Source organism: Ambystoma mexicanum, chromosome 2p (assembly GCF_040938575.1).
Source record: "Ambystoma mexicanum isolate Mex_15411 chromosome 2p, UKY_AmexF1_1, whole genome shotgun sequence".
NCBI classification, from domain to species: Eukaryota; Metazoa; Chordata; class Amphibia; order Caudata; family Ambystomatidae; genus Ambystoma; species Ambystoma mexicanum.
The window spans coordinates 1,398,239,752-1,398,266,389 of NC_090923.1; the positions used below are offsets into that span (position 1 = coordinate 1,398,239,752).

Genomic DNA, 26,638 nt, shown 5'->3' on the forward strand with positions numbered 1-26,638 from the left:
AAGTTCTGGAAGGAAGTCAATTTCCTGCCAAGGTTTCTGGTTAACGGCTGCCAGCATGGCATGGCACCTGCGTTGGATTGACGAAGATGCAGCAAAGCGCTGGAATAAAGCTTCTTCCTGTACGCCTCCAATATCTTCTCCTTGCCTAGCAGCGCCGAAGGACGAGGTGGCAGAGGACGACTAAGGCTTTGAGTAGAGTGACAACGCAGCAATCACCGAAGAGTGCGGTTGAGGGTGGGCCGACAGCAAGAGTGGATCTCCCTCCATTTGCCTATACTTGGTGCCCAGGCAGCGATTGACAGGCTAGGCAGAGTGGGGTTTGAGCCACCCCTTCTTGGCAAAGGCGACAGCGACCTTCTGCATCGGGATCCCTGTTCTAGCCCGGGGTATAGAGTGAGGACCTCTGCAAGCACCCCCGCCTCTGGTTGTTCGACTTCAGGTTGAAGAAGGCTCAAGTACTCTGCCAGACCAGCGAGTCGTTCATGGAAAGCCTTGGCAGGCGATGGTGTGTCGGGGTCGTCTGGGTCCACCATGGCGGGTGGAGGAGTGCTTGGCGCCGAGGCCTCAGGTGTGGATGCTGGTACGGAACCGCCTGAACTGTGCGAGGCGGGGAGCCAGAATCAAAGGAGCTGGCATGGGCAGCAGGGCCTGTACCAGGGACTGCAGCGCTCGAGCCATAGGAGGAATGACTATGGGCGCAAGTGGAAGGGCCGGCGGAAGCATGCCCCTGATCACATCATTAAGGATGGGCCCTCCCCCAGTCTGAAGAGATTTCATGAGCGTTAGGAACTTTTCAAAGAACCTGTCCTCGTAGGCCGGTGGCGTGGCAGGGGATATTGATGGGGTAGCGGGAGGCTGCTGGGGCTGGTGCGTACTCTTAGCAGGGGAAAACCTGCCCTGCGCTGATGGATAAGCTGTAGGCCACATACCTGGTTGACACCAGTCCCACCTTGTAACTTGTTCTCCCACCTGCTCCGTTATCCGGGCGGCCAACTTGTCTGGCATAGTGGCCATCTTGTTGACCTGCATGCCATGTGCAGCAGTCGTGGTGCTTGGCTCACTGGGGCCAGCCTCCTCCAAGACTCTTGGCGATGGAGCATGAGAACTACCCTGCACCTCAGGCCGAGGCCTGGTAGGCATGTCGCCCTCGGCAGTATTGCCAGCAGTGCTGTGTGTGGGCACCCTCTCGGCCATGTTGTTGGTACAAGGGCGTAGCCCCTCAGGTGTACATCCGGTACAAAAACCTTGCAGTTCCTCAGCACTGTCTCTGGGAGGATCTACAGACCCCTCTGCCCGGCAGCCGGTCGCTGAATTAGCCTCTGTACTCGTGCGAGAATCTGAAAAGTTCCTCCCCTCGGGGCGTTTCCTTGGAAACAAGTTGCCTTTGCAGGGTGCACTGGCAAGAGCAGCCCTCCCTTGGGCCTTGGCTTATGTCTGACAAATTCCTTCAAGTGCTCTGGTGGCGACTTCTGGAAGAGCTTCCCCCCCTACCTAGCTAGCCTGTTCTTCAGAGCATGCGATGAAAGTGCACCGTACTCGGTACATCCTTCCCAGCCGTGGTCGGAGGCAAGGCAGCGGAGGCAAAGAGCGTGGAGATTGAAGTAGGGAAGAACCGCTCGCAGGCTGGACACCTGCTGAAGCCCACTGAAGTCGGCATGCGCTGGCAAGGAGCGTGACGCCAGAGGACAAAGTACCGGATTGATAAAAGAAGACAAAAAGACAGAAGACAGTATCTGGGGAAGAGTGTGTGGAATTACATGGCCTTAGCCAAACCCAGGAGCGTTGGTGAAATCGGCCCATTCCGATCTACGCGGAAAAGGGGACTGATGAATGGCGCCGGTGCGCAGAGTCGAGGGAGCGCATGCTCCCAGGAACGCGCCCCTGCACGCCTCTAAATTGAAAGGGGAAGAAGGTTTTTTCTGGTTAAAAAAGTTCTGTCTCCCTAGCGAGAGACTCCCCACGCAGTATGGAGAAAAGGGGAAAGGACATGAGAGTAGGTTCCCACTCACTGAGCTATATAGCCAAACAATCAACCAGTCCAGTAAAACGTTCTGGGGTTCTCACTAGTGAGGTAGATTTAGCCCTAAAATTAAAATCTTACCTAACCGTCCCAGCCGGGCTTAACTTTCTCAGAAGAGCCAGACTTGTGGCGAATAAAGTGGTGCCTCTTTTTCTTATGCAATGAAGACTAGGAAGAGTGGATCCTCGAGTATGACTGCTTTTTTGTCCTTCTGTCGTTGCTTTTCCTTTTCTTCATTGGGGGTGGGCCCTTCAGTGTTGGGCTAGTAGTACTGGACATTTGGCTGCGGCAGGGATTTTGGAAACGGTCAGCCCAAGGCGAGTTTGATTGCCCGCTCATGTATTGATTTCGGATGCATCTTGGAGCACGACGCATGATCGGTACCCAGACACCACAGACAAATGTTGTCAGTTGATATTTTGAAAAGGCAGTCTGCAACTTTTAAAGCCCTTTTAAAACCCAAAATCGCAGACCTGCCGCAGTAGAGATTTAGAAAAGAATCGGTTGATTTTAATCGAAGACTTGTGTCATGTTCCTCACAGCAGTGCGTTGAGCACGCAGGAAAAACAGGAACTGAGGTACTGGGCGTAGTTCCTGGTAGCCATACGACGCCTAATGTCATGTCTGGAGCCGACGATCGAGCAGGATGGATCGACGGTCGAGTTGAAGTAGACTATGGCCCCTGTTGAAAAGGTTCAGAGAAGCAGAGCTGGGTGAGGATATCAGATAAGGAATCAGCTGTAGAAAAGCAACCGATTGAAGCAGGAATAAGACTGCCACTAACAAAGCATACTAAAAAGCTTGCCCTTCCGATACACCTCTCTCACACTGCACTAAATACAACCACACCTCTACAGCACCATAAACCACACGTACTTCACAACCACAAAACAAATCAAACACTATCTTGAACACCACCACATGACAGCCGCCCCGAGAATATTTTACCTATGCTAAGTGAACAGTGTCTCTGAACTGAAGCTCCCAACAGCACATCACAGCTCTCTTGCTCTTTTCCTGCTCAACCCCATCAACCTCCCCACCCTCCCTCCTTGCTTGCTTGCTTTACATCCACCTGAGCACCAAGCAATCACGCAGGTGGCGACAGTGCGCGGTATAAAAACCTTTAACGCTACCATTATAGTGGTAGTCCTGTGACAATTACCTACGGTTTTCATTGCTTGTCGTGTATTGAAAGGCCTAATAAATACTTTGTGTATATCTTCTGTCCAACTTGATTTATTCAAGTGCTATGTGTGTCTCGTAGCCCTAGACCACAAACACCCTTACTGCCCTACTAGTGCTGCTACCTTCCCTTAATTGAGTTTGGCTAGACATCAGTGATTTCTCCCTGTTCACAATAATTAAGTAGTCTCCCAGAATGTATCCCCCCAGAGTTGATTCCAAAAATCCCATTCAACAGACAATTATTTGGAATTTTTTGTTATGCATTTCTTAATGTATGCAGGTGTAAACCGGGACCTAGGTTTGACCAGTACATTTCATCCGATTTTACTGAATTCTTTACCGGACGTCGGTATATTGCGTTTGTTTCAACCCTTGTATTTGCTCTTCTGGCTATATTATGTGTGTCCAATATTTCCTTTTGAATATGTATGTGTTAGAGGTTGTAAGTAACTGATCAACACGTGCAGTGGCATGTGATCGAACGATATGAGAAATGATTTTCTTGCATGTGTAGGAATCCATTTTATCTCATCCCTTAGCATTAAGGAATACGCCTTACATTTTCCTTAAGAGAATGACATGTCCTATTTGAGGTACCCTGCCATTTTCAATCTACATTGTTTTTATAGGTGGTGTCCTAAAAGTCATTGCTACTCATGCATTGATTTTAGACTGTCTTGGATGGAACACTTACTGCCCTTAGGATAGATGGTTTCACACCCCGCAATGTCTACTTTGTAAACCCAAAGCACATCAAGTAAAAAGTGGGCCTCTTTAAAATATCACAATGAGAAAATCCTAGTGAATCTGTAACCTCACTTAGCTAAAGCACTGCTTTCACTTACCTCAAGCAACAACAGAGTTTCTTGCTCCATCCACTCTCTTCCAGCACTGGCAGCTTTACTCTGAAAATAAAGATGAGCAGATTCAGTCTTTCATTGGCTAAGATACCAAATAAGAAATGTTTAAAGTAATCTAAAAAAGGAAGTAACATTTAATGATTGGTTTGGATGTGGTGTACCACCTTTTTCAGATGATCTACCTGAATTAAACCAAAGGATTAAATGCTCACAATATGGAGAAGGTTGTCACATTTTCCAAGTCAAGAAACATTGGGTCTATATGCAATGTATAGCTTCATTCCAGAAAATATTTTCTACCTGGTTTCAAAACAGATCCAGAGGATCTAAAACCAAGTTGAAAACACAAACCATTTTAAAAATGCATCACTAAGCATATGAAAACTCTTGCAAACTTTAAATTTCAACTATGGAGTTAAGTGCTAGAAACAAGGACGGGAATTAGCAAAGTCCAAATTCAGCATCAGACAATAGAATCAGCATGTCCATTAAATTCAGAATTCTAAAAATCGGCTGATAAAAGTATGATGAAGGAGTTGGAACAATTTGAGATGCAATACATTTCCCAAGTAAAGAGTACCAAGTAGCCAGGCTGAGTAAGCCATAGAAAAAGCAAATTCTTTAGGCATACCTGCTTAGAAGCAACATGCAGGGGAACCAATGAACCTTAATGAAAGCAACAATGGGTAACAAGGAATGGAAGCGAGACCCAGCCATTGTTTGGGTGTGGCAGCAGACTCCAAGTAAACTAACTTTAATCATAGGCAAAGCAGTAAACAATTCACAAATTTGAACCACAACTTTGTACGACATTGTGACATATGAACAGTTAACACTCAGCATATAGTGGCTAGCCCCATTTCTCAGATGCTTTTTTACCTTTGCTAAAGTCTTTTTTGAGTAAATGTCTGTTCTCAGTCCAAAATTTTGTAGATCCGTAGGTTTATCCTTATTTTTCTCAGGAAAATTCAACATCTGCTGGGAGGCAGGGGTCTGTAAAAAATGTTTGCAAAATTATGATGAAGGACTTACCAGTCAATGCAAAGTGCATCATTTTAGATAGTTTCCAACACTCAATTCTGCATCTTTACAATTCAGTTTGGTAAGAGTTAATCTCCTACAGGTCACACAACAATTACACAATATCTCCAAAGCATGCTTACATGTTCCTCTTGTAACAATGAAGCGTGCAGTAAATAGAAACTAATTCACATGCAAGAATAGGCATACAGCAAAGATAATGTGAGGTACAAAGTTCCAAACTGCTACTCTGACTAGAGGCTTAGATGAGTTCTGCATTTTTGCAGGCTGTTATTCAACTTCTGTAATACAAAGGTGTAGGTTCTATAGAGATCCTGGTTGCGCTAGTGTATCAGAAGTAAACCAAATAATTGTGCTAAAAGAAAACCAAAACTCTGGAAATCGCGCTGTTATGCTGTATATATGCACTTTTGAAACAAAACAACTGATATTGCAGAAGGCCAGAAGAAAATAATTATGGGCCAATAATAAAGAAATTAATAACGAGTGTCTTCTATGATACATAGGGATAAGATCAGGAAAGTAAATCTACACGGGCAAACCATGATCCAAGAAATTTGAATTTATCCGATACATCATTGGAGTTCTTTATCTTTATTCAGAGAAAGTTCATTTTCATCAAAGCAAAAAAGATAAAAGCACAATGAGTCATTGGAGATGCATACATAAAATGAATAAAATCATCAATGATACATTTAAATAGTATAAAAAAGGAAAAGCATAAACTATTTGATTTATGATAACTGACTGCGCAATTTGAAGATCACTTTCAATATATGAATAAAAACACTGCAGTAAGCAGGTCGGGACTGTTAAGACACATAAAGGCTGATAAAACATGACTCACTCCATAAGCCTTCAATACAGGGAGCGAAAGGCACGGCAGAAAAACATTAATCTGCGTTGTTTGGAGTCCAAGGACATTTGCGCTTGGTACCATTTTCACCCTGAGGAAAAGGCGCAATTTAATTTGCAAACAGTACATTTGTTCTGAAACAAAGAATAAGGAACACGTTAGCTGTAACTGTTCTCCATCATGGGTCTGGAATGGATTCACATGTACATGAATATTCCCAGTCAGGCCGGGAATCCTCGTGAAAAGAAAAAACAGTTTCACTTACAGTCTTTCTCCTATAAATCAATCACTGAGCTCTGGGTCATACTGCCCCAGCCAATGACTGCACTCTCCGTAAGCCCATCCTCTGGCAGCCACCTTCAAATTTGGTAGCATGTAAAGTGGCAGTATGACCAAGAAGAGCCGCAGAGGGGCAGGAGGGAGGGTTCACATGTGAATCCATGCCAGACCCACGCTGTTGAACAAGTTACAGGTACGTAACTTGTTCCTTCTCCAGCATGGTGTCTGGCATGGATTCACATGCTCATGAATAAAGAATACATAGCAGTGCATACATGTTAGGGAGAATTCTCAGAAATGTGCTAATTCCCGCCACCTTTTTTCCCTACTCTTTTTCATGTGTTTTAATGTGATTTAACACTGTTTCCTTTGGTTGTGGAGTCTGACAAACTACATAGACATATTTTACATTGCGTCACAGAGCACTTCAGTGCAGTGACACAGGGAAGTCTTTGTTTTCCCAAAGGTTTAAATACCTTCTCTTGGCTAAACTGTTTCCAAGAGCAGTAAAGTGAAATTGACTTTACTTACATTTGTAACTGTCGAGGCCCAGCACACACTATCTTACAATAGGGTGATGGAGGAATTACCTAATATCCCCTTTGTCTAGCTTCTCATGCAACATCTTTGTTGACCTTTCCTCACTGAATTGCTGGTGGCAGTGGTTTCATTTTAACTACCGTGGTGTGCGTTTACCACGGGCAGCGTTTGCTGGCTGCAGTAAAGCACCCAAGGGTGCCATTTTCGTCAAAAGGAACCTGGTCATCTTTTTTCACCATTTCTTTGTGGAAAGGTCCTTCTTGATATTTACTCTGCGTTCCAAACCAGGTTTGCTCCCATTGCTCGCTTTGCCTTTAGAGGGATTCACGAGTGAAGCCCGTCTCTGGCTCCAAGCTGTCTGGGGTGGGAAGGAAGTGAGGAAGGTGCCTGCCCGAAACTCCCTGTGCTTAGTCTGCTAGGAGACCCAAATGCACTGATGATTGGCCAGCTGACTGTCTGGCAAGGACAGCCTCCCGGCTGGGTGACTTACAACTAGGCTGGAATGAATGGGAGATAACAATAAAAGGCGAGGCATTCCGCTTTGAAGGCAGAGTCGACCACTCAACGAAGGAAACAACAACAACTTGAAGAGGACACCTGCTGCAATTCCTGGACCGTTGGTTTGCTCGGTTAAGCCCTGCTGCTGTGCTGAAACTCCAAATTTGTATCGACAGAAGCCCCTGCAAGGACTTCTCACTTTGAGTTGGTGGGACCAATCAACTCCAAAGTAACGTACTGTAATTGGGTAGTTTGGAGTCAACCTCCTATGCCTTGCACCCTTTTTAGATCTTGCAGATCTCAAGTGTTGTGTCTGCATGAAAGATAATTCGGAGGAACCACTACCCCTCTTACGAGGGGTTAGACAAGTCTCTGAAGATTTCACACAATGACTGCACCACACATTCAGAAATGTTTGGGAATTTTGATCCACTGAAATGATAGGTACAAAACAATTGTATGTCACAAAACTCCTGGGGAAGAGCCCTTTTATTGACACGTGTTTCGGCTCACGCTGAGCCTCTCAAAACAGGGCATATCTCATAGTCCATTATATCACATCAATGTAGTATTTCAAGTATATGGCAACCAAAGTGGTCTCTTGGTCAAGTCCCTGGGTTTGATCCCAACTGCAAAGTGCAGCGACCCCTTCACTTGCGTCGGCTGAACAATTCGAGAACACTGAGATAAATGGCTGAGCTAGTGTTTATGGGTGATACAACCACAAACACTATTTCAGCCATTGATTTTTTGACATACAATTGTTTTGCACCTATTTCAGTGGATCAAAATTCCCAAACATTTCGGAATATATGGGGCACAGTCAGTGTGAAATCTTCAGAAACTACTCCAAAGTAAGCCACCTTGACATTGGAGCTGGTTTCAGTTCCACAGAGTTGCTGCTGGAAACTGAAACGCCAGGGAGAGTAACACCAGATTGTGTGCGTTCCTTTTAAGTCGGACCTGAGTGCCAGGAAGATCCTCCGAACTTCCCAGAAGCAGGACTGACCAAGCCTGAGCCAACTCGATAGAGTGCTGGACCCTATATGCGAGGAAAGTGCAGAGTGGTATCCGAGAACCACAGTGTTGCTATTTGCGGTCAGAGGCGAGGAGCTGAAAGACTGAAGGACCGCTGAATTGAAGTTTGCCCATTACTGCCAGTGACCTTCCCATTGCAAAGCAGGAGTCCCCAGACGTCCTCCATCTTGTCCCCACGACTGAGGACAAGCCTTGCTTGCTCTCAGTTGAAACCCGTCTTGGTTATCTTGCAGAGTTGCTATAACTTTGTCCCTCACAAGCCTCCGAGCTTGTGGCCCTGAAAATGTTCTACTTTCTACACATTTTTCTAAAAACATTGTGCAAGACTTTTTACCTACCCGCAAACAAGATCTACAGCTCCCTTAGACATGGGGCAATTAACATTGTCTGTCCTGGCTCCCAGAGAGAATCTTCTTTACCTCTGACTTTGTGCTTTGGCCTTTCCCCCAGGAAAGGGTTAATTTTACTCTGCATTGGAAGGAAGTACTTCCCTGTTTGTGAATTGTTAATCTTTGCTTTACTCTTCTTTTACACCGAAATCAGTATTGCTCTAAATGTACCAGTGACAAATCAATGTCCACAGTGTCCTAGCTATTTAAGTTACCTGAAGGTGTAGGAAGTGTCTGTATGCAATCCCCAATGGGCATAATCTAATTTAGAAAAACGCAGTATGTTTTTAAATGGATTTTAAGTGTTATATATATTGCTCACGTCTGAAGAAGGCTTAACAGACTGAAATAAATTAACACTTGCTTCATCAAGAAAGCTTGAGTGTAAGAGTTTCTTTGAATATCTTACTGTGAAACTCTGTCACAACATTACTGCTCACATTGACTCCTTTGAGATAAGCCTGGCTGCTCAGCCACACTGCCAACCTGTGAAGTTCAGACTTATTCCAAAGGTTGGGTCATTATTGCCAGGAGGTCAGGTTTATTGTAGTGCACCCAAAGGGTACTGCATACAATCTTGCCTAACACCCACCAACAAAGCTGTTTTAATGGTGACCAGCCTGATGTCCGAGGAAGCCATTGGCTCGAATGGTTTGTGAGCCGAGGCACCCAATTGAGGCCCCACAAAGGGTGTGGTTTCTTGATCAGAGGGAAGAGCCTGGCGAGGCCCGCCAAATGTCACTTGACCACTGGGTTGGAAGAGGAGAAAACATCCTCCTCCGAATTCCGGTAGGCCCCTATGGCTGCCAGATAGGTGCGGCATGTATGCACCTGCATACCTGAGTGGGCAAGGTGTGCAGAGAGAGTCGGCTCAGTGACAAACTTTGTCCAGTGGTCGACTCTGCCTTCCAAGTCAAAAGCCTCGCCTTTAATTCAGTTTGTTCCCTCCCATTCATTCCAGCCTAGCTGTCAGTCACCCAGCAGGGGGCTGTCCTTGCCAGACAGTCAGCCGACCAATCACTACAGAGTGCATTTGGGTCTCCTAGGAGACTATGGATAGGGAGTTTCGGGCACCTCCCTCACTTCCTGCCTACCCCAGACACCCTGGAGCAAGAGGTGGCTTCACTCGTGAATCCTGCCAAAGGCAAAGCAAACAATGGGACCAAACCTGGTTTGGTGCGCAGAGTAAATCTCAAGAAGGACCTTTCCACAAAGAAATGGCGAAAAAAGACGACTGGGTCTTTTTGACAAAAATGGCATCGTTGCGTGCTTTACTGCAGCTGCGAACGCAGCCCGCAGTAAATGCACACCACGGTAGTCAAAATGAAACCACTGCCACCAGCCATTCAGTGAGAAAAGAGTAACAAAAATGTTGCATGAGAAGCTAGACAAAGGGGATGCTAGGTAACCCCTCCAGCACCCTATTGTAAGATAGTGTGTGCTGGGTCTAGAAAGTTACAAATGTAAGTAAAGTCAATTTCACTTTACTGCTCTTGGAAACAGTAGTTTATCCAAGAGAAGGTATTTAAACCTTTGGGAAATCTGGAAGATTTGCCTGTGCCACTGCACTGAAGGTGCTATGAGACACAATGTAAAAGATGATGCCTATGGAGTTTCTCAGACTCCACAACCAAAAGAAACAGTCTACAAAAATCCCATTAAAATACGAGAGTGGAAAAAAGGGTCTCAGTATCTCTAGGTTAAAAAAAATCAAGTACTCAAAATCCAGCAAAGTTCCTGGGTGTCTCCATGCCGGTGAAGGGAATTAACACATTTCTGAGAATTCTCCCCTACAGCGGCCAGGTGCACCTTAATGGAGAGTGCTGTTAGGCAAGATTGTATGTAGTAACCTTGTGGGAGACTACACCAGCCTGGACGTCTTTGCAGTAGGTAACCCAACTATTGATATAGATCTGTACTAGACAAGTTGGTAGAGTGACTGAGCAGCCAGACTAATCTCAAGAGGGGTAAATAAGAGCTGTAGAACTGTAACAGAGGTTCACACGTTCAAGTATTCAAATAACACTTCTACTCAAGGTTTTCTATTCAAATAATTATTTAACAATCAGTTTTAAATAAGTCTTCTTTAGAAAGGGGCAATTGGCAACAAACAATACACTTTGAAACACTAAGTTTAAACAAGAAGATACACTTTTGGGATGTGACTAGCACACTTCCTACACCATGAGGTCGCTTCAATAGCTAGGACACTGGACACTGACATCAGTTGCAACACTTAATGCAATATGGAGGTTGTGGAAAAGGTTAGGGAAGGAAAAAAGAATAATAGTTTCTCTGAATAAGTGAATACTTTGCAATCGTCCCAATGCACTGTAGGTTAATCCGTTCCAGCAATACAACTAACATGTGCACCACCTATGAAGAACAGTTAAACACAGAGTAAATGGGTCAGAAGAGTCTGCAGGGAGCCAGGACAGCCAAAGTCAATTGATCAAAGTCTATGGAGCTGAGGCACTTCTTCAGATAGCACAAAAGTCTTGCGCAATGTTATTTAGAGAGTTTGTAGAAAATGAGGAACTGCTGGGCCACAAGCTGTAAGGCTTGTGAAGGCAAAGATGCAAGCAACTCTGCAGAAGAACTAGTTACTCTTACCTTGTAACGTTCTTTCGATGGGATGTTCCTCCGACGTATTCCTTATCTTAGATAGAAATCCTTCAGCTTTGCTGGCCTCGGAAAATTTTTTCGCCAGAGGGCGCTGCGCGTCGATGATCGCCGAGTCGATGACCCTCGACGGCCTCCGTGCCGACGTCGACGTCATCCTGCCTATAAAGGCCGCGCGCAGCGTCCGTTGCTCAGTTCCGTTTTGTAGTCCCCAGTAATGTTTTTGGATTAGACTAATCACCTTGAAGGAGCATAGGCTGCAAACCTACAGGAAGTCATACTGCGGGGATGGATGGGAGGGTCGATAAGGAATACGTCGGAGGAACATCCCATCGAAAGAACGTTACAAGGTAAGAGTAACTAGTTCTTCGAAGGGATTGTGTCCTCCGACGTATTCCTTATCTTAGATAGACTCCCATAGCAGTGGTATTGTGACTGGAGGCGGGAGTAATAAAAGTTATGTTACCCTTCCAGAATGGACAGAGTGTAACACAGCCTTGCCGAATCTAGTTTCTTGACTAGAGGAGGAATCCAGGCTATAGAATTTGGTAAATGTATGTGCGGACGACCATGTGGCAGCCGCACATATATCTCGAATTGGCACCCCTCTTTGAAGGGCTGAGGATGTTGCGATACCCCTGGTAGAATGAGCCCTTAGATTTTGAGGAGGCTCCTTTCCTGCCAATTTGTAGCACTCCAGAATGGCTAAAATAATCCATCTGGAGATGGTTTGTTTTGTTATTGGAAGGCCCAACTTATGTCCTGCATAACCTACAAAGAGTTGGTCTGCTTGTCTGATCTTAGCCAATCTGCTGATATAGAAGCTCAAGGCTCGCTTAGGGTCCAGCCTGTGCAGTCTCTCTTCCTCCTTCCCCGGATGAGGAGGAGGGTAGAAAGAAGGTAATATAATCTTCTGAGTGATGTGAAACTCCGAGACTACCTTCGGGAGGAAGTTAGGCTTCACCTGAAGAACAACTTTGTCCTTGTAAAAGATTGTATGTGGAGGTTTACACGATAAGGCTTGCAACTCGCTAACCCTTCTAGCAGATGTCAATGCTATTAGCAAAACAGTTTTGAGGGTGAGAAGCTTCAATGAACAAGAGTGTAGTGGTTCAAAAGGGGCACCCTTTAGGAAGTTTAAAATTAGGTTTAAATCCCATAAGGGAACTTGAAAAGGTTTCGGGGGATAAACATTAGTTAATCCTTTTAGGTATTGTATTACCAATGGAATTTTGAAGTATGAAGGCTCCTCTGCAGTGCGCTTAAAGATTGATAGCGCTGCGAGATAGCCCTTAATTGTGCCAACCTGTAGGCCTGAATTAGCCAGGTAAAGTAAGAATGACAACACCATAGGTGTACCACAAGAAAAGGGTTCAATATTCTTTTCTCTGCACCAGCTGCAAAATTTGTTCCAACGGCAGCGGTATAGAGTTTTAGTTGCCGGCCTTCTGGCCGAAAGCAACACCTCCATAACATCATCCGGAAGGTCCCAATCCTTGTACCTCAACCTTTCAGACACCAAGCGTGAAGGTTGAGGGTCTTGATGGCTGGATGGAGAACCTGACCTTCCTTCTGCGAGAGAAGATCCTCTCTGTATGGCAGTCGAATTGGAGGGCAGATGGACATGTCTAGAAGGTCCGGGTACCACGTTCTCCTGGCCCAATCCGGGGCAATTAGGATCATGGTCTTCCGAAACCTTCTCAACCTCCTGATCATTTGAGGAATGACAGGGACCGGAGGGAACGCGTACAGAAGTGGGAACTCCCAGTCCACTACGAACGCATCTCCTAGAGCTCCTCTCGGGGGAAATTCCCTTGAGCAAAATCTGTCGCACTTCCTGTTGATACTGGTGGCGAACAGATCCACTTGAGGGGTTCCCCAAAGGGCGAAGATCTCTTGAAGGACTTCCTGAGCTATCTCCCACTCGTGAGAGACTGTGCTCTGCCTGCTCAGAGCGTCCGCTGTCAAGTTCTTCTCTCCGGCTAGGTGAATTGCCGATAGAGAGATTCCTTCCTGAATTGCCCAAAACCAGAGCTGCATCGCCTCTCTGCACAGTGGTAGTGAGCCTACGCCTCCTCTTTTGTTGAGGTAGTGCATGGCCACTGTATTGTCCGTCATTATTAGGACGTTTCTTCCCCGTACAGACGGCAGAAAAGCCTTCAGCGCTAGTCTGATGGCTCTCAGCTCCAACAGGTTGATATGTAGTCTGGACTCCGATGGAGACCAACGACCGCTGATGGTCAAGTCGTTGGCGTGAGCTCCCCACCCCGTGAGTGAGGCATCCGTGACTACTGTTATCTCCGGCCATGGTTGCCAAAACATTTCTCCTTTCAGGATGTTCTCCCGACAGGCCCACCACTGAAGGTCTCGGGCTACTTTGACCGGGATCCGAAGGAGATCTGTCATCCTTCCTGAGAACTGTGACCACTGAGTTCTCAGTGCCCACTGGAGGGATCTCATTCTCAGGCGAGCCTCCGGCACGAGGAATATGCAGGATGCCATGAGGCCTAGCAACCTCAGAAAATCGTAGGCTGGGAGATATTGGGCATTCTGAAATCTGATGACCATCTGCAGAATATCTCGAGCCCTCACCTCTGGTGGCAAGGCTTTTCCCAGGGAAGTGTCCAGGACTGCTCCAATGAATTGGAGTCTCTGTGATGGTATCATCTGTGACTTCTTTAAATTGAGGGAGAAGCCCAGCTTGTGAAGGAAGTGGCAAACATAATCTAGTTGTCTCTGAGCCTGTTCCGAAGATACAGCTCTGATCAACCAATCGTCTAGGTAAGGGTAGACATGAATCCCTTCCCTCCTTAGACTTGCAGCCACAACCGACATTAGCTTGGTAAAGACCCTCGGGGCGGAGGTTAGCCCAAATGGCAGAACTCGAAATTGATAATGAGAGCTGCCAATTGCGAACCTCAGGTATCTCCTGTGCCTGGGATGGATCGGCACATGGAAATAAGCGTCCTGGAGGTCTAGAGATACCAACCAGTCCTGAAGCTGGAGGGCCTGAAGGATCTGAGAGAGAGTCACCATCTTGAACTTGTCCTTTCGGAGGAATTTGTTCAATTCCCGTAAGTCTAAGATGGGTCTCAGTCCTCCGTCCTTCTTCGGTATTATGAAGTAGGGGGAGTACCAACCCTTGTTCCTTTCCGCTACAGGTACCAGTTCTATGGCACCTTTCTCTAGCAGGTCTAAAACCTCCTGCAAGAGGAGCGGATCTGGAAGCTTCAAAGGGTTGTTCCCCGGTGGATGACTCTGAGGGATATGTAGGAAGGGCAGGCAGTAACCTTGGGCCACTGTCTCCAGAGCCCAAGCATCTGACGTAATAGCCTGCCATTCCGTCAGATGGTGAGTTAACCTGCCCCCTACTGGTGTTCTGTGAGGGGAGACCTCAGAGTGGTTTTGAAGCGGCTGATGCAGTTGCCGAAGGTAAAGTGGCTCCTGCTCCTGCGGGTGCGGCTTTCTTTCCCCTACCCCGTCCACCACGGGTAAATCTTCCTTGGCCTCTTTGAGCCGGTCGTCCCCTGCCCCTTCCATATGAGGAATAGTAACGAAAGGACCGTCCTCTCCACGATGATCCCGAAGGACGAAAGGTATTCTGACGGATAGCAGCTCCCAATGACTTGGCTGCTGCCTTGGACGTTTGCAGTTTCTCCAAACTGTCATCCGCCTTCTTTCCAAAGAGGGTAGAACCGTCAAAGGGCATATTCAAAAGCCTGGTCTGCACGTCAGAGGCAAAACCAGACTTCCTCAACCACGCATGCCTGCGGATTGTGGTACTTGCCGCCATGGCCCTGCTGATACTGTCAGCAGAATCTAGGCCAGTTTGTAGGGTCTCGCACATCGCATCTTTACCATCCCTGATGATGTTTAAAAATGCGTCCCTTTCCTCTCCTTCTTGGAGGCAGTCAGCCGCTGATGAAGCGCACTCCCAAAGGGTGTGGCTGAACCTAGCGAGCGTACAGGTCGCGTTAATAGACTTTAACGCCATGCTACAGGCAGAAAAAACCTTCTTAGCCATGGCATCATACTTTTTGTCATCCCTATCCTGCGGAGCAGTGGGGTATGCAGATGTGCTGCCTGATGAGGTTGCAGCCTGTACAACCAAGCTCTCAGGAGTAGGGTGTTTTGACAAATATTCAGGGTCAGAACTAGCCACCCTGTATTTTGTTGACAGTTTTTTATTTACTGCCGGGATAATTTCTGGCGTTTCCCAGTTTGTCAAAATCCTTCTCTGTAGAGCAGAGTGAAATGGAACCACAGGATCCTCCTGTGGGCCCTTGTCCAGTATGTCAGTGAGGTCATCCTGCTGAAAGGCAGGAGAAGGTGCAGACCAACCCATAAATTCTATGATTCTAGACATCAGAGCTCTATATGGAGTCTCCGCATGTTCTCCTGGGTCTGGTTTGATAAATTCTGCTTCAGGAGAAGTGTCCAAGCCACTAGCTTCCTGAAGTGCATCCTGAAGATTTTTTAATCTTCCTTCCTCAGAGGCGAAAGTCTCTGGCTCTGGTGATGTGGTCCTCTGTAAATCAATATCTTGGTCTGAATCCTCCCTTTCCTCAAAAATCGAGGTTAAAGGGGGATACATTGGTTTTTGGAATGGTATAAACCCCATTTCCAATGCAGAAGGAGCCATCATCACAGGCCTTGAAAACGTCGATGTCGTCGACACCGACGTGAAAGTACTCGAAGGCGCCGTGAAAAGCGTCGAGAAATGTGTACTAGGCCTCGAAGAACTCGAAAGGATCGGAGTCCTGCTCGAGAACGACGTCGACGTTCTCGGCGTCGAGTCGGAGGTCTTTTGTCTAACCGTTGGCTGTGGAGTAGCCGTGGTTCTTTCCTTCACCGGCGTCGATATCGGCGTCGACGTCGGCGTCGACTCGATCGACTGATGCGCCGATGAATCCTTCGACAACGGCGTCGATGGCGCCGACCTCTGTTTCGAAGGAGTTTTCGACGATGGCGTCGATGATGCTTTATCTCCCGATGGCTCGAGGCGCTTTCGGGTTGACTTTTCCGCCGGGTACTGCGACTCGCGGCGTTTAGATTTTTTGGGTTTTTTACCCGGGGTATCACCCTCAGCTGTCTTCGAGGGGGACGAGGCCGCTTTCTCGAAGACGCTTAGCATCTTTTTCCTGAATTCCTCCCACTCAGCTTGCGAGCTGCGTTTTGTGGGGCAATGAACTCTCTCAGGAGAACTCGACGAAGATGACGAAGGGGATCTCCTACGTCTCTTCTTCGAGTGTCTCGATGTCGACGAGTGGTGGGAGCCACTTCGTGATCTAGATCGAGAGTGTTTTTTATGGTGAGGAGACGAACGTCTCGACTCTACCGAAGAAGCTTTCGAGGAAGTTAAAGTTGACCTACCTCTCTCGAGCTTCCCCCTACGCTCCTTCAAGGCTTTCGCCGTCATGGAAAGGCATTCCTCACACTCCGAACTCTGGTGCGTGATTCCCAGACACCACAAACAGACCCTGTGAGGGTCCGTCAACGACATTTTCTTCCCGCAGTCTCGGCACTTTTTGAAACCGGACCGAGGGGTCGTCGGGTCGGAGGAGGATGCCATCGATATCGAGGTAAATAGTAGTTATTATATACGTTATCTTGACGAGAACTGAGCAACGGTGTTCCGAGGCACAACGAAGCGCGGAAAAACGGAACTGAACAACGGACGCTGCGCGCGGCCTTTATAGGCAGGATGACGTCGACGTCGGCACGGAGGCCGTCGAGGGTCATCGACTCGGCGATCATCGACGCGCAGCGCCCTCTGGCGAAAAAATTTTCCGAGGCCAGCAAAGCTGAAGGATTTCTATCTAAGATAAGGAATACGTCGGAGGACACAATCCCTTCGAAAAAGCAGCTACTGCAAATCTCCAGTGAGACAAACAAGCTACAGACCAAAACGGTAAGTACCCCTTTAGTCAAGACAGTACTTTAGGTTGGAAGAGGATCCAGCTGGCTTCTGTTTAGGTTGCAGTCTTGCAATTCCTAGGTCTCAGTCGTGGAGACAAGAGGGAGAACGTCTGGAGGACTCCTGCACTGCAGTTTGAAGGTCGGCAGAGGCAATGGACTCCTTCCAAATCAGCGGCACTTTGCAGTTTCAGCTACTGGTCAATCGCACCACTGCGGTTCTTGTACCCTTGTGGGCGCCCCTTGCTTCTGGGGTCCAGCACTCTGTTGGGGCGGCTCAGGCTTGGGTCGTCCCGCTATAGGAGGGTCCTTAGGATCATCCTAGAGCTCGGGTCCAGCTTAAAGACCATGGATTTGTTTCTGGTGTTCCTGTCCCCTGGCACTGGGTTCTAGCAGCAGCAAAGAAGTACAGCCAGCAGGGAGAGGGGTTCCAGCAAAGTTAGTCTTGGGGTCAAGTTGGTCCCACCAACCCAATTGAAGAAATAGTCAATTCCAGGCTTCTCTAGTGGATACGAACTTTGGCGCTTCAGCAGTGCAGCAGGGCTTCACCGGGCAACCAACGGTCCAGGAGAGTGCAGCAAGCTTCTCTTCCAGTTTCTTTCTTCAGATGTTTCTTCCAGTGGTCGACTCTGCCTTCTGTTCGAGACATCGCCTTTTATGCAGGTTTCTCCCATTCAGCCAGAGCCTAGCTGTCACTCACAGCAGGGTGGCTGTCGTCCAAGGACAGCCAGCCAATCACCTTTGGGTGCATTCAGGTAACCAAGGAGACCAAGGACCGGAAGTTTCAGACACCTCAATAGCTTCCTGCCCTGCCGGACACAGTGGAGCCGGAGGCAGGCTTCAGCAGTGAAGCCTGGAAAGGCAAAAGAACAAGTTACTTTCTTACCTGGTAACGTTCTTTCGATGGGATGGTCCTCCGACGTATTCCATATCTATGACATGTAATCACCACAGCACAGCACAGCTGTGGTGATTACATGTCATAGATATGGAATACGTCGGAGGACCCAATCCCCTCGAACTAACGGTTCAACTGGATTTGGCACGGAGAGTAAAATCCAAGAAAGACCTCACAAGCAAGAAACAGCAAAAAAAGAAGAGCAGGAAATTTTGACAAAATGGGCACCCATGGCAGCAATACTGCAGCTGAGGATTCAACCTCGGGTAAAAACGCACAATGGTAGGAAAATTAAACCACTGCCACCAACCATTAAAAGTTATGAGGGTAACATGACAAATGTTACACGAGTAAGTAGGAAAAGGGGCTACTAAGTAACCCTCCCAGTATTTCCACGTAAAATGGGCTGTATTGGACCTAAATCGGAAAAACAGGTAATTAAAGTTAATTTCACTTCACTACTCTTAGGAACAGTAGTTTACCCAAGCGAAGGTACTTAAATCTTAAGAGAAATCCAAAGGACGTCTCTGACACTGCACTGAAGGTGATGCCTATGGAGTTTGTCAGACTACAAAGTCACAGAAACAGATGAAAAATACATGAGGTAGTGAGAAAAATATCTCATGCACTCTAGGATAGAAATTAAAAGTCCTATAGTACAACAAAAGAGCTGGGGATCTCCAAGGGTGAAGGGAATTAGCACAGAAATGAGAATTCTCTTTAACAAGTGCATCAACCCCGACTCCGCCAGTGACAAGAGATACAGTAGTAGATCTTCTGGTTTGATGGTGTGGGGATGCAGGTTCTGCACCATACGTGGAAACGCTTCCACTTGCTGCTGTAGCATTTCAGAGTGGCAGGGGCCTTTGCTTTAGCCAGATCCTCCTGGCAAGCCTAAGGGAGGGGAAACAGTCCCAAATTCAGTGCACACAGGAGCCAGGCTGTCAGATTGCGTGACGCCAGGTTGTGGTACAGAACCGTTCCCTGGTTCCTAAACAAGAGCGGGGGTAGCTTGATCTGAGCTGTTGCCGAAAGAGCCAGGAGCTCCGAGTACCAATCATGTCCTTGGCTACGCAAGGGCCACTAATATCAGTTTGCACTGATACTGTTCGAAAGTGTGTAGGACACGTGGCACCAGAGAAATTGGGGGAAAAGCATAAAGGAATTTCCTTTCCCATCTGAACGCAAAAGGAGTCTACCAAGCTGTCCAGATCCGAAAAAAGGCTGCAAAGTCTTGCAGCTGCCATTGTCATGTATGACAAATGGATCGATCTCTGAGTGCGCCACTCCTGGAATAGGTGTAGATGGTTTTCATGCAACTCCCATTCGTGACAAGAACGCAAATCCCTGCTAAGGGAGTCCGCCAGAGTGTTGTGGATCCATGGTAGATGGAAGGGAATCAGGAACATGTTCTGTGTAGCACCCATATGACAGAGCGCTTGGGCCTCCCTGGAAAGCTGTGGCGATCCGCCTTCCCCCCACACCCCCGCTTGCGATGTGAAACATGGACGTTGTGTTGTCCATGAAGATCCAAACCACCTTACCTATGAGGAGGGGGAGATTTAGGTGCCCAGAATATCACTTGTAGCTCGAGCAGGTTAATGTGCTGCGTCGTCTCTGACTGACCAAAAACCTCTGGTCTGCTGGGCCTGGCAGTTGGCTCCAGGGAAGCGTCCATCGTTAGTGATCTGATGGCCCGGAAGTCTGAAAATGGCGCCTTGGAGGATGTGTTCTCTCACTGACCACCAGAGCAGGCCCTTCCTGAATGCTGGCGCGGTGAGGTCCTCCTAGGAGCCTGAAGCTTGTACCCATCTGGCATCCAGGAATTCCTGCACTGACCTTATGCGTAATCTACAGTTGGTGACCAGTGTGATGCATAAAGTCAATATCCCCAGCAGAGACTTGTAGCTGCGGACTGAGGTCGACCAGGCTTTACAGAGGTAATCCACCTTCTGCATGAGGGCAGTTATTCTGTCGTCCGAGGTTCTGGCTCTGCAAGCGCTGGGGGTCTAGCAGTGCTCCGAGGTACAGTGCCATCCGAGGTACAGTGCCATCCGAGAGGGGGTTAGCTGCGACTTCGGGAAGTTGTAGAATCCCAGTTGCTGAAGATATTGGATCGTGACAGCAGTGTTGGATTCTGCCAGCTAGTAGGAGGGGACTCTTTTTAGCCAGTCTAAGTATGGGTAGATGGGACCCCTCTCCGCAGCAGGTGAGCCACTACTGGTGCAAGGCATTTGGTGAAAACCAAAGGGTCTGATCTGAGCCTGAAGGGAAGAGCCTTGAACCGATAGTGCTCTCCTGCCACCACGAAATGAAGGTAGTTCCGGTGTGAAAGGCGAATAGGGATGTGGGAGTAAGTGTCCTTGAGATCGAGGGACGCTTGATAATCCCCTGCTGAAGCTGAGAGAGTACTTGTGGCAAAGTTGCATATAAAAAGTGTGTGCCTTGAGAAACTTGTTGAGCACCCGTAGGTCTAGAATGGGTCTCCAACCGTCTGGTTTGTTTAAGCACTTTTTTCTTACCAGGAAGTAGCGGGAATATACCCCTTTCAGTTTCTCGTTCCGGTGAAATTTTTCGACAGTGCCTTTTCTTAGCAGAGATTGCACTTCTTGGATTAGAAGGAGCAGCAATGTTTCTGGTGTTTGTATAGGAGGAATGCCCGGAGGATACTCTATGAATTCATGAGAGTGCCCCTGATGGAGGAGGGACAGCACCCATTTGTTGGATGTTACTTGAGCCCATTCGTCGACAAAGTATGATAGACGAACCCGCACTGGGGTGCTGAAGTGGTATGCCCCAGCTCTTGGCCGGTCAGGTCTGCTTGCCGAACTGGCCCCTAGGCTCGGAGGAGCCTTAGCGTCTTTGGGAACCTTTGTAGGACTGGGTTCACTTCCTCCCCAATGAATAAGGAGTCTTGTAGGACAAGGGCAACATATGTGCTGCAGTTGCCCCATGAAGTTATACTCTAACGCCCCTTCCCTGCACGAAAGGATTGGCGCTTGTGCTGCAAAGTGCCCAGGGACTGGGTGGTTTGTGTCCCTTTTTATGGCCTGTAAGGCCTCATCCAACTTTTTCCAAACAGGACTGTGCCATTGAAAGGGATATCTGTAACCCAGGATTGGACATCTGGTCTGATATCCGTGCCCTTAAACCAACCTTGTCGCAGGACCACTCCATTACGCATCTGTCAATGGCCGGTGTCTGCGATGTCGACGGATACTGTGATGGCGTGATGGCGTGATCAGATGCGATCTCACCCTCATGGAGAATGTCCAGTGCTTCTTGTCCTCGGGCAAGATTTGTAAAAGGGGTCCCAACTTGTACCATAACTCTTGATCATAGCAGGAGAGTATGGCCATAGCGTTAGCAACCTTGATAGTCGTTGCCGCTGTTGTGATCCTTTTGCCGAAGGCGTCATGGCACCTGTCCTCAGGATGAAGAGGAGTTGACCGACCCCTTTCTGGCTGCTGCCGAAACCAGAGTCTGGGATGGGCTATGTGTGCAGACAGGCTGCAGCGCTCGGTGGAGCCCTGTACTTTTTTTGTCAAACCGATCTTTCTTTGGAGGTGCAGCTGCCGGGTGTACCATGGCTACCAGGCACTCTTCCCAGATGTCTTGCAGGAGTGGTATCACCATGATAGGCTTCCTGTGTTGATCTCTGCACTGATAAAACATTTTCCTTTCTTTGCTCCTCCAATAGCTAAACTGAACATTGCGGATGCTCTGGAAAAATGCATCGAACCCTTGCGGCTTCGGCGGCGGGGGGGGGGGGCTTGGGGGAACTCGTAACCCTCTCTGGAGGGTCCTGGGGCTTCAGCCAGCCTCTGGTTGCTGGATTCGGCAACTGATGCTCTCAAGGGGAGTGCATGCAAGTTTGCAACCAAAGTTGTCAAGAGTTCATAAAAGATCCAACGATATGTTCCTCTGAAGCGATGGTGGTTGATGCTGGACTGCTCCTGCTGACAGCATAGGATCCCAATGGGGCAAAGGTTGCGGAGTATGCATCATCACCGCTGACAGCATAGGATCCTAATGGGGCAAAGGTTGCGGAGTATGCATCATCACCGCTGACAGCAGGGGTGTTAAAGGTGGACTAACAAGGCTTGCCTCACCCCAAGGTGGACTCCACAGTGGAGGGGAGGACTGCTCTGATACAACACCTTCCTCCTCTTCCGATTGTGTAAGGCTCAGCTCTGGGACCCCAAGTCCACCTGGCAGTAGAGCTACCCCCAAGTTTGGGTGCACAGTTCTTTGGCAATCTGACCATGCTTCTGCTGGGTCTGTGCTGGTCCCTGGGCCAACAGCTGTGGCAACAATGAGCTGGTGAGATTCCTCCTTTGTCGATTGTATAAAAAATACATATACAAATACATAATACATTACTCACTGTAATCGTATTTCTGATACTTGCATCTGCTTAGATTCACATGATGTGCATAGGCCGACATCTAGTGGAAGCTGCAGAGTATTACAGTTTGTTTTTCGAAACTCGAAAATGGGCGTCGACACAGGGCGTGCCAGTAATACTATCCCTAGTGTGACGTCCACTGTACCCATGATCCCTCACGCGTCTAGGACCCTCAGATTGTATTTTTTCTGACATGAGGTAGCATGAGGAGTAGTGCGAGTACAGATAATCCAAGCAGATAGATAAGACTACAAGCATCCATGTGCCTTCTCTCAGAGGGGAGGAAGGGTAGGTCGCATGTGAATCTAAGCAGATACAAGCATCAGAAATACAATTACGGTGAGTAATGTATCCCTTCTGAGGCTTATGAATCTGCTTAGATCACATGCTGTGCATAGATTAGCGAGCAGGGTTAGAAGGGTCATGAGCAAATAAGTGTCTTAGAACCGCTTGTCCCACTTGAGCATCTGTCTTGGAATGGGTGTCAATGAAGTAAACGTGTGAATAGAGCCCCAAGTAGCTGCTTTGCAAATGGTGTCAAGGGGTACATTTGCAAGTAAAGCCAGAGTGGCCCCAATGCCTCTTGTAGAGTGGGCTCTTGGCGCGAAAGGCAAAGTTTTTTCAGAAAGGGAGTAACACAGCTGGATACAGTTAACAATCCACTTAGAGATGGCACCTTTAGAGACGCGATCTCCCTCTTTGCCTGTAGCTACGGAGACAAACAGTTGGTCTGTTTTCCTTAGTGGTCTGGTCTTGTTTACATAGCATAGGACCGCCCTACGCGCATCTAGGGTGTGTAGTTTCACCTCAGCCGAGCTTTGTGGGTCTTGGAAGAAAGCCAGAAGCTCGATGGACTGGTTCATGTGGAATTTAGAAATAAACTTAGGTGAGAACCTAGGGTGTGTACGTAAAACCAGTTTATCTGAATTTCACTGACCCTTCTTATAGATGTAATTGCTACTAAGAAGGCCGTTTTATAAGTCAGGTGTTTGAGACTGCTTTTATGCATGGGCTCGAATGGGGGCCCCATGAGTTTAGATAGTACCACATTAAGGCCCCATCCTGGTGGTGGGTTTGAAGTTGGAGGATAAAGTCTCTTTACTCCTTCCATGAGGAAGGAGACTGATTCGGTGGACCGTCCTCGGTGTGCCTCTTTCCGAGAACTCGACGTGCGCGTCGAGTCTTGGTGGGACTTCGCATGTTAGGTGGAAATGCTGTGGGTAGCGCTTGTGTCGCTGGGGGTTTTCCCCATAGCCGCCCTGCCGGACGACCTTTCAAGGTTGGGGACTTGCGCTTGGCTGTCTCGACGCCACGTTGCCCTCACCGTCTGAAAGCATGGCGTCACTGCCATCGCTGAAGGCGCCCGCCACTGCTATGGCCTCTTGACGCCTGGCGTGGTGGGCCCAATGCTTGATCGCACAGTCCTTTAGTGTTTTCGGGTTTAAACCTACTACAGGCTCTGCAGTTTGCCTCGGGGTGGTTCCTCAGCAAGCAGACGTTGCACGTGGCGTGTCTGTCAACCCAAGGGTACTTGCGGTTGCACTTGGGGCAAAATGGGAAAGGGGTACCCTCCATATACACCTTGTGGCAGCGGGCTAGTGTGTGTAGGAATATATATAAGGAAAAGTGCCTAAATATATATATAGAATATAGAGATGTGTGCCACCCCTCACTGTCCCTACTTGTAGGGACGAGGCCAGAGGCCTTCCAAGGCCCAAGTCCGCTGTGCAACTGTCAACGGGTGATTTTTCTCTCTGGCGTAGAGTGTCGAAGTCTCGACGTTGGGGGTGTAGAAATGGTGAAATATTAAGATTTTTCTTAAGAATTATGGCTAAGGCCAGGGAACTCCGCGGGATGCTTCCGACCATTATGGCGGAAAAAAACTATCTGAGGGTCCTAGACACGTGAGGGACCGTGGACGTCACACTAGGGATAGTATTACTGGCACGTCCTGTGTTGAGAGAGAAGAAGAGAGAAGAAGAAGAGAGAAGAAGAAGAGAGAAGAAGAAGAGAGAAGAAGAAGAGAGAAGAAGAAGAGAGAAGAAGAGAGAAGAAGAAGAGAGAAGAAGAAGAGAGAAGAAGAAGAGAGAAGAAGAAGAGAGAAGAAGAAGAGAGAAGGGGAAGAGAGGGGGGAGAGGGGGAAGAGAGGGGGAGAGGGGGGAGAGGGGGAGAGGGGGAGAGGGGGAGAGGGGGAGAGGGGGAGAGGGGGAAGAGAGGGGGAGAGGGGGAGAGGGGGAGAGGGGGAGAGGGAGAGAGGGGGAGAGGGGGAGAGGGGGAGAGGGGGAGAGGGGGGGGATATATATATATATATATACATATACATATACACACACATACACCTTATCATACCCATGCACAAGTGTTTCAGAGTACGACGTGGCAAGGGAGGGGTACAAGGGAGGACAAAACAATGATCTTAATAGGCCCAGTGACTTTGAGAATGCACAAGTGCAGGGAGGAGTGGAAATTGAACAAGTCATCAAAACAATGACAGTGCGGCCATCAAGAGGCAGGTGCAAGAATTAAGCACAGACAACAGGTGTCTGATAAGTGCAGTTAAAGGGACTGTAGGGTTGCACATAGAGACCCGAGTCCAAGGGTTGCCAGGAGGCAGTGCTGGTATGCAGCTGGGTGGGCAGGGAACTGGGCCCGAATTCAGAGGGTAGCCAGGTGCTCAGTGCCAAAACCTGCAGATCAGCAGGGGAGAGGAAGAAAAAAGGCAGAAGCAAAGAGAAAGGTCTTGAGGAGCTTCCAGAACCGAAGATGGTTCTCCTCAAGTTTCAGAAAGGCAGGGAGGCTGTTCCAAAGGGAGGCCCCAGATCTACCACCAACTTGTTGCTTGGAGAAGCGACTGACCCAAGGGAGTTGGAGGAGCGAAGAGCTCAAGTAGGAAGTTATTTCCGAAGTGAGAGTTGAAGGTATTGCGGACCCAGGTCCCCGAAGGCCTTGTGGACAATGCAGAGGGTTAGAACTCAATCCTTGCAACCACTGGGAGCCACTGAAGAGATTTCAGGGCTGGAGAGATACGATCGCTGGGCTTGAGGCAAAGGACACGTCTAGCAGACCTGTTCTGGATGAGTTGCAAAGGGGGGAGAGAAGTGGCAGGCAGATTTAGAAAGAGTCTGTTACAGTAGTCCAGCCTAGAGAGAACCAGAGCTCTAGAGACAGTGAGCTTCTGACGGAAGGAGAGCGAAGGAACAATACCCCTGAGGAGGTGCAGTTGGTAGTTTGACTTCTTAGAGATGTCAGATGTGTGGAGAAAAGGAAAGCATGGAGTCGAAGATGACTGAGGTTTTTTGCCTCACAAGTGAGGGCAGGAAGAGGGCCAAGGGAGCCTGGCCACAGAGAGGCAGAAAAGGACGGTGCAGGCGTGCTGATTAGCAGGTTTTCTGTCTTACTAGCATTAAGCAGAGGTTGTGGTGGAATACCACTCCTGCACTGCAGACAGATAGTCCGAGATGAGAGAGGGAGAAGAGGTGGCAGAGGGGAGCCTGAAAACGAGCCAAGTGTCATCAGCATAGCACTGAAAGTTGGAGCAGAGAGCAGCAATTTGGTGGGCGAGGGGTGCCAGGCATTGATTGAAAAGTCAGGGGAGAGGTTAGAACCCTGGGGAACACCACAAGGCGAGGTGAGATAGAGGCGTGGAAGGACCCAAGTTGGACCTGTGAGGGTTGGTCGGAGAGGAAAGAGGTTAGCCAGGGCCTGGCCAGTGATACTCAGGTTATCACAGAGGCAGTAGGGCAGGATGGCATGGTTGACTGTTAAAGGAAGAGGAGAGATTGGGTAGGATGAGGACAGAGGGGGGATTAGAATCAAGGTTGAAGAACACAGATGTTCAAGAGAGCAGTTTCTGCGCTTCTGGCTGCTCTGAAGCAAAACTCGAGACAACCAACAGAATCAGTGTGGAGGTTAAGCTGGGAGATGGCCAACCTTTCCAGGAGTTTGCCCATGAAAGGAGTGATGGAGAACAGACAGGAGGGGTCCTCTGTGGGTTTCTTGAGAAGAGGGTGCACAAGAGTATGATTCTGAGGTATGGGGAAAGCTTGAGCGGCGAAGGAGTGACTGCAGAAGTTGGACAGGGTAGG

At 48.2% G+C, this 26,638-nt stretch overlaps 1 protein-coding gene across 2 annotated transcripts in view; it reads right to left on the minus strand.

Moving 5' to 3' along the window:
* The window catches only part of SMARCC1 (SWI/SNF related BAF chromatin remodeling complex subunit C1), a 1,286,593-nt gene that overhangs the window by 455,268 nt on the left and 804,687 nt on the right, over window positions 1-26,638 (minus strand). For both annotated transcript variants that reach the window (XM_069645843.1, XM_069645841.1), the window contains exons 18-19: window positions 4,948-5,061; window positions 4,054-4,113 (exon numbers count right to left, since the gene is read on the minus strand). In XM_069645843.1, the coding sequence (XP_069501944.1) occupies window positions 4,054-4,113; window positions 4,948-5,061 (174 nt within the window). The remainder of the gene's footprint in view (window positions 1-4,053; window positions 4,114-4,947; window positions 5,062-26,638) is intronic.